General features: G+C 48.8%; 2 protein-coding genes across 2 annotated transcripts; one reads left to right on the top strand and one right to left on the bottom strand.

Annotated features, from left to right (window-relative positions):
- Positions 1-879: 879 nt before the first annotated feature.
- On the top strand, positions 880-4,087 carry UREG_07234 (uncharacterized protein; the record flags this gene model as incomplete). Its single annotated transcript, XM_002582415.1, has 3 exons — positions 880-2,500; positions 2,569-3,338; positions 3,389-4,087. 3 exons carry the CDS (start codon positions 880-882, stop codon positions 4,085-4,087), a joined length of 3,090 nt encoding a protein of 1,029 aa, XP_002582461.1.
- A 1,290-nt stretch (positions 4,088-5,377) lies between these two features.
- Positions 5,378-6,757, bottom strand: UREG_07233 (uncharacterized protein; the record flags this gene model as incomplete). The annotated part of the gene is made up of 1 exon (XM_002582414.1): positions 5,378-6,757. The coding sequence occupies one exon, from the start codon at positions 6,755-6,757 to the stop codon at positions 5,378-5,380; it is 1,380 nt and encodes a 459-aa protein (XP_002582460.1).
- Between the last annotated feature and the right edge of the window lie 806 nt (positions 6,758-7,563).

The following is a 7,563-nucleotide window of genomic DNA, read 5'->3' as shown; positions in this document are numbered from 1 at the left end:
TTGGCAAATAGATATTCGGCGGGAGAAGATCGCGGTCAAAATTGCAAATTCTGGGAACTTGAGGGGATCATAGATGGTTTTATAAGTTCTAAATGCTCGGTGAGATCCACATATGGCCAAGATCTAAAACAAAGCATCGCCGCGTTAAGAATGAAAGAAGTTGCGCAGTGGGAAAACCCAAAGGAGGTCAACGTCAATGAAGAAACTGCCAAAGCACGAAGGCTAGTCCAGAAGCAGTTTTTCCGGATATTCTCGGCGCTATCCCACGGTGACCCAAGGGCTGTCTGGTTTCAGAAAGGAAATCTCTGGCCGTGTATCACACCTGTAACAATCCTTGAACAGCTGCGGTCAACGTCCAATTCTGTTTTTGGGCCGGGTATGAAAGATGCCCTCATCGCATATGCATTAGCAATCACAGCCCTACAACGCTTCCTTCGGATGAAAGATGCCGTAGCTAAACGCGACCCAGGAAGGTTTAGTCAAGAGCATAGCAATCCAGGCCACATAAATTGGGAGCCAGATGCTATTCCAGACTGGTTGCTTTTAGAGATCGATGCTAATATGCTTGTACGGAAAGAACAAGTCACCGTTGCGATGGAAATGATAGCCCCGACATCAGGTTCCAACTCGGTCCTCCAGATGAATATGGGCCAAGGAAAGACATCGGTCATAATGCCAATGGTTGCATGTGTACTTGCTAACAGCCGGATGCTCGCCAGGCTTTTAGTTCCAAAGGCTTTACTGTCACAGACAGCACAGATTCTTCAATCCAGACTTGGGGGACTTTTGGGAAGAAAGATCATTCATATTCCATTTTCACGACGGACTAGAACCACACCCGAGCTAATACAAGAATACTACAGCATTCATCACGACATAATGCGTGCATCTGGCATTATCCTAGGTGTTCCAGACCATATCCTATCCTTCAAGCTTAGCGGGCTTCAGAGATTATCGGACTCAAAATTATATGAGGCGCGTAAAATGGTTCAGATCCAGAGTTGGATGGATCGCACTTGCCGAGATATCTTGGATGAATGCGATTTTACCCTGGCTGTTAAAACTCAGCTTATTTATCCAAGCGGATCACTGTTGCCAGTTGATGGACATCCTTATCGGTGGGAGGTCATCCAAACTGTTTTGAGTTTTGTTACGCATCACTTACGTGACCTTGCTCGAGATTTCCCGAAAAGCATTGACATTTTGGAGCGGACAGCATCAGGATTTCCGGTTACATATTTCCTAAGAAAGGACGTCGAAAAGGCGCTCGTCCTGAGGATAGTTGAGGACGTTTGCCATGGTCGGGTATCTTCCCTGCCAATTGAAGACTGTATGGCAGACCTTGGAGCTATCAGGAGGTTTATTTCTCAAGAAGTAGTTGACCATCTGGATACTGAACGCGTGTCAACACTTTTCCTTGATTTGCCTAAAGCCCGCAAGACCCTTTATATCTTGCGCGGCCTGCTGGCACACGGCATTCTCATCTTATGCTTGAAGAAAAGATGGAACGTCCAATATGGTCTACATCCAGGTCGTGATCCAATAGCCGTTCCATTTCATGCCAAAGGCGTCCCTTCAGAGCAGGCCGAATGGGGTCACCCCGATGTAGCAATTCTTCTTACTTGTTTGGCTTTTTATCATCAAGGGCTCTCCTTAAAGCAGCTTAGACAAAGTTTGCAGACTGTCCTTCGATCCGACGATCCTGCTACCGAGTATGACCGATGGACACAGGGTTCTTCGACCTTACCAGAAGCCCTGAGGCATTGGAATCTCCTCAACGTGGACGACGACAAGCAAATTGCTGAGATATGGACTCATCTCCGATTCATGGTTGTGGTCATTAACCACTTTCTGAACAATTTCGTTTTCCCTGCCCATGCGAAGCAGTTCAGCGTCAAATTGCAAACGTCAGGCTGGGACATTCCGCTCTTCTCAGGCCACATTGACCAGTCCGTTCCAAGTGGATTTAAACGGCCAGGGCTTACCACCGGCTTCAGTGGTACTAACGACAACCGAAGATTACTACCACTCACCATTAAGCAACATGATCTTCCAGGGCTTTCACATACCAATGCAGAGGTTTTAACTTACCTCTTGCAGGAGAGGAACCGCCAATATAATCTTGCAGCTTGTTCAGAAGGGCAGCGCCTCTCAGAAATTGACCTTCTCAGAAGATTGAAATCAATGAACATTCGTATCCTCATTGATGCGGGCGCCTTTATCCTAGAAATGGATAACAGAACGCTTGTCAAGGACTGGTTGCAAATAGACCCCGAAGCCCAAGCTGCTGTGTATTTCGGACTTGACAATAAACCATGGGTTCAATATAAAACTGGAAAAGCCATTCCACTCCTAGCAACTCCATTTGCTGACAATTTGAAAAATTGTTTGGTTTATCTGGATGAAGCCCATACTCGAGGTACCGATCTTAAGCTACCGCTGTTTGCTCGAGGTGCATTGACGCTGGGCCTTAATCAGACCAAAGATCATACTGTACAAGGTAAAGTTACAACTCCGTTTCCCGTCTTCATGTAAGCCAGGAGATGAGGCACTAACGCTGTGCTTCAGCGGCAATGAGGTTGCGACAATTAGGAACATCGCAATCAGTGACTTTCGTTGCGCCGCCCGAAGTTCATCAAAGCATTCTGGATGTTTGTAAGAAAAGCCCAGGAAGCTTTCTCGATTCCTCAAATGTTGTTACTTGGCTCCTTGATCAGACATGTGCCAGCAACAAAGATCTACAGCCGTTATATATTTCACAAGGTGCTAGCTTTTGCCACCGTACGCAAGCGGCAGAGACCTTTACGAACTCCTTGGACCAACCCGCGTCCTGCAAAGCGTACGTGAAAATGATAGAACAGCCGGAACAACAGATGTTAGAACAGCTTTATGAGCCTAGAGAGCCCCAAGTTGGCTTCTCAGCAAGTGAATTTGTTACACTACCGCTAAACGAGAAGCTCAAAGAAATTATACAAGAATTAAACCAGAGGCAGAGACTCCAGGCGTCTCATAACTCTGTCTTAAATTCAGCACTGGAGGAGGTCGAACAAGAGCGAGAAGTGGCTTACGAAATTGAAGAGGAGAGAGAGCTGCAACGGCCTCACTTCATAAAACCTTTAAGCTTCCCAGGACTACATCAGTCGATCCTTAAGCTTGCAAAGACCGGTTACCTGCCTAGAGGTGATGGCTACTTGAAAGTATGGACAGCACTAGAGTCGACGCAGTTGGGAATGAAGCATGGGATCAAAATCTCGACTATTCTTCCGAACCTTTATATCTCATCCGAGTTTTTAAGGACTGTAAAAATGCGGCCTGGTGAGCGAAACGATAGCTTTATGGTAAGCCAAATTCTACCTTCAAACCGTTCCGCGCTAATCTGTCCGCGTAGCGCCCCGTGAATTGGATTCTCTGGGGTATACAGTCCAAACTTGCCCTTGTCATCATGCCCGAAGAAGCGGAAGCACTGATCCCTATCCTTCGGGCAGAGACCGCGCCGCTTGTGCATTTACTCACTTACTCCGCACCCGTGACAAAAAGGATGTTGCATTTTAACTGCCTTAGCTACTATTCAATCCCACCGCTCCCTGCGGATTGGACACCGCCGCCCTGGCTTGCATTTGAGCTTGGGATATTTTCTGGCAGACTCTATTTTGATTTTCCTGAGTACGACTTTCTACTGAACAGTCTCGGGCTGAACTCTGGGAATACAGAGATCGCGGACCAGAGGAATAAGGAATCTAGGGTTAAGCAAACCAGTTCTAAAAAGTTTCTCAGTTTTCTGCAAGAGTGGATGGCCGTGCGCCGGCAAGGACAAGACATCACGCACACCCCGATGGGCTATGTCTGTCAAGGTTGGCAACTTCGCAAGGACCATCCATTCTTTAGGGATAGAAAAATATTGGCGCAGAAAACTTTGACCAACGGCCAATCGTCAAGTCATGCAAATTCCATAGTTCACAATGCCGATGAAGAAGAGGACTATGACAGTGATGATTATGACGAGCAAATGGAGCCTGGGGACATAGATATAAACGAAGAAGAGTATGTGGGCGAGAAGTTGGAGATGGATTTGAAATTGGAAGGTTGATCTGAGTCTAAAATTTCTGGAATCTTGACTTGATGTGCACGACTGAACCTGGAAAATGCTTGGAATATTTCCACTTGTGCGAGGAGAGTATGGAGATCTGAAACTGTTTGAAAATGCCTTTGTCTCCTGAATTCTACCAAAAAGTTTTGTTATCGGCGCAATTTTGACGTTGGATGCAGTTAAGAGTAACCACTTTTGATATTAGTCCTGAATATAGAGAACTAAGTTACTCCATCCAATCGAAACGCGGTTTCTATGTGCATCGATGCGCTCTGCTCTCCAGCCAAGCATGGATCCCATGCCTAATCGAAGGGACCGTAAGCCGTGAATCTTTGTCTTTCCAGAGCTGAACAAACTGGTCTGGGATAATCTTGGTTGCCTGAATTGCCCCTGGCATCTCGGGCCTGCGTGCACGCAGCTAAGCTTTGAAGAAAAAAAAGGTTTGGGCTAAAAATGGCCGTATAAAAGGATAGGTAAGCATATATTGACAGGGCTATCAAATATTGGAAGGATGCGACGATAGCCAGTCCAACGCTATTTCCATACTATTGAAAAAAAAAAGGAGGAGCGAAAACGACGACAAAAGCCCTGCTAAAGCAAGGTCCAAGGTCTAATAAACGGAGAGCTAAAATATGCTCCATAACTCCCTCCGTACCGCATACGAAATGGAAGGCAAAGGGGTGGTATCAAAAAGCTTAAAAACAAGGGCCCAGGAAATATGCAAAATATGGGATATGTTAGGAAATCTAAAACGCGCAATCGTATGTATGAATGGGTAGGGGAGTTTTTGTTCTCATCACGTTCTAGATATAAGAGTGTGGATTAATTCAATTAAGATATTCAAAAATATCAAGAAACGAACGCCCCGTTGAGTTGCAAAAAAAGATCCTAATTTGGATGAACTAGCCTTTGTTGGGAGCTAGATGAGCGGTTTATGTCCAGAATATGTGTGCCGGTGTTCGTCGATTTAGCCGCTGGGTCGACGGTCATGCCGCTCGAAGTGTCCTGATGGTACCCGTTACTATAAGGTACATGATTCAAACTACCGCCATTCTGAAGATCTGTAATCGACGGGTGCGCACTCTCTTCTGGACGGTGATTCGAAACTTCATGTCCAACACTGCCATTCGTAGCAATTGAATTTTCAGGTGAATTTCTATTATTCCGGTGCCGTCCTAACATGATTATCTGCCCGTGCTGGTTCTGATCTGAAGTAGCAGAGTTTGATTCGTCTCGATGGCTTGAACCGCTCGTCGTTCTTTGGGGATTACTGACCAAGGTGCTCACGATTCATCTGCCCGCCAGGTCCTCCTGGAATCGGGATTGGTTGCCAACGGGAATATCATTATTTTGGGACATAGAGCCGTTTCGATGACGCGAATGGACGGTATTCCGTCTCCCTAACTGCTGTGACCTACCGCCAGGCGATGGATCTGTGGAGCTTGAGTCGTTGAATTGAGACGTAGGCGGGGGAGGAGGCTGGTGGTTTCCTTGCGCTTTCCTTTTCCTTGGCGAGTTTTGATATTCTGAACGAAGGTGTGAAGCAGGATGGCCTGTGTTGGGAGAGATATTAGGGCTTTTCCCAGATGGTGTATTTGGATTAGAAGGCGGGACCCAGTGGTGAAAGTATATAGAGGGGGAGGATTGGGCCTGTTGCTGTGCTTCTGCTTTAATGGAGGCATTCTGCTGGGGGTGAGGAGTGCGTGAGCTGGTTGTAGCCGGTGCCCGTGTACCAGAATTTTGAGGTGGTGGTGGGATATGCATTTCGGTCGAGTTAATACGTGATAGAGATGGTGTTGGCTGAGTTGGTGGTGCTGCAGGTGTGGGGTTTGATTGGCCAGGTGGAGGAACACGCGTATAAACGTTCTGAGCTGGAGAAGGGGGAGTTTGCTGTACAGGCGGTCTCGCCACGGGAGGAGGAACAGAGCGGCTAGCGGCATACGGATTTGGTGGGATCATTCGATTATCTCTTGGGACTTCCAAAGCAGGTTGTTGTCCTTGACTTGGGGCCTGCTGCTGGATTGGTAGCGTTTGGGGAGCTGGTCTCGGCTGCTGCGGCTGATGGTATTCTTCCGGCTGCTGTTGAGGGATAGATTGCAGGTACGGGGAGGCTGGAATTTGCTGCTGGGGCCGGGATGTCGACGCACTCATTTGGGAGATATACTGTTGCGCCCACTGCATGTTCCCTCCGCCCAAGCCGGTGAAAATGAACGGTATCATGTAAGCCGGTACACCGGCTTGCAACGAGTCCCGCAGCATAGCCTGTTCAATCTTCCGCTGATCCAGCTTCAAGCTTTCCTGACGCGTCCGCTCTTCCTCTTGTCTTCTTCGATCCTCCTCCGCCTTAGCCTGGAGCCATAAGCGCGTGGAATCCTCCGAGTGCTGCCATTGTGATGAAGATAGCTGCGCTACGGAAGCAGGCATCTGGTTTATTGCGGGAAGGGCCATCGTCATTGACGGGAGATTTCTGTGCGCAGAGTCTGCGGGGGGGTCGTGTTGGGTGGGAGCGGGCGTCATCTGTTCGCGTCTGCCGGTGTACTGAGAGGATATCTTAAAGGTCCTAGGGGTCGAGGCGGCCGAGGGGATGTTCCGATACGGAGGAGAGGACGCCCGAGGCACGGACTCATTTGCGATGCCGTTCAGGAGCGGTGGTTTCAGTGTGAGCAACATGAAGTTGATTCTCCAGAGTGGCCTTTGGGCGAGCTTTCGCCTTGTTTCTCAAGAGACGGGGTGAAGGATATCGATCGCGAGGGGGTCATCAAATCGCCAGGATAGAGCCCAAGAACTAGCCTAGCAATTTATAGTATGTAGCTCCAAGACAAAAGCGAAGAACGAGCTGAATAAAGGGACAAGACCATTGATGTGGCGTCGGGCACTCATGGATGCAGCTGGTGAAGCAGTCAGGGATGCTGGAGAGCAGAGAGGAAGACGAAGATGCAGAGAAGGTGTTTATCGTGAGCCGTCGTCGTCTTCATACGCGGTGCGTTGCAGGCTGATTCCCACTGCCATCGCCTCGATCACGCAGCAGGTACCGTTGACGTCGAAACACATAATAATTTCTCCCGCGCACCCATGTACCGGTACACGCTGCGCGATCTCTGCGACCCCGGTCGCTTACCTCACCTCCGACAACTGCCTGATTCGTCGTGCGGCCTAGCGCTGCCCCTTTTGGGAAACCACCAGACCCGCCAACCCGAACCGAGGGTCCGCTAGGCCGCTTTGGGCCAGTACATGTGGCGCTAACTCGCTGCGGCTTGGCTGGATCCGGCAGGGATTGCCGCTTGGGCCACGACCGCCCTTGTAATTACAGTACCTGACACTGACACTCTGGCGCTCGGATGGGACTTGCAATGCTCCAACAGGGACTGTTTGAACATCTCTCCTGGTCCAAAAGTCTCGACACTCGGCAGTTCCTGCCATGCTATCCAAGTGCCGGACGTGCCTGGGCTTCTGCTCAGCCACCATGATTATCAGAG

This window comes from Uncinocarpus reesii, genomic scaffold (assembly GCF_000003515.1).
Source record: "Uncinocarpus reesii 1704 scaffold_5 genomic scaffold, whole genome shotgun sequence".
Taxonomy (NCBI): Eukaryota; Fungi; Ascomycota; class Eurotiomycetes; order Onygenales; family Onygenaceae; genus Uncinocarpus; species Uncinocarpus reesii.
Note: the sequence above shows the minus strand (reverse complement) of the source record. Positions and strands in the feature narration are given on the sequence as shown.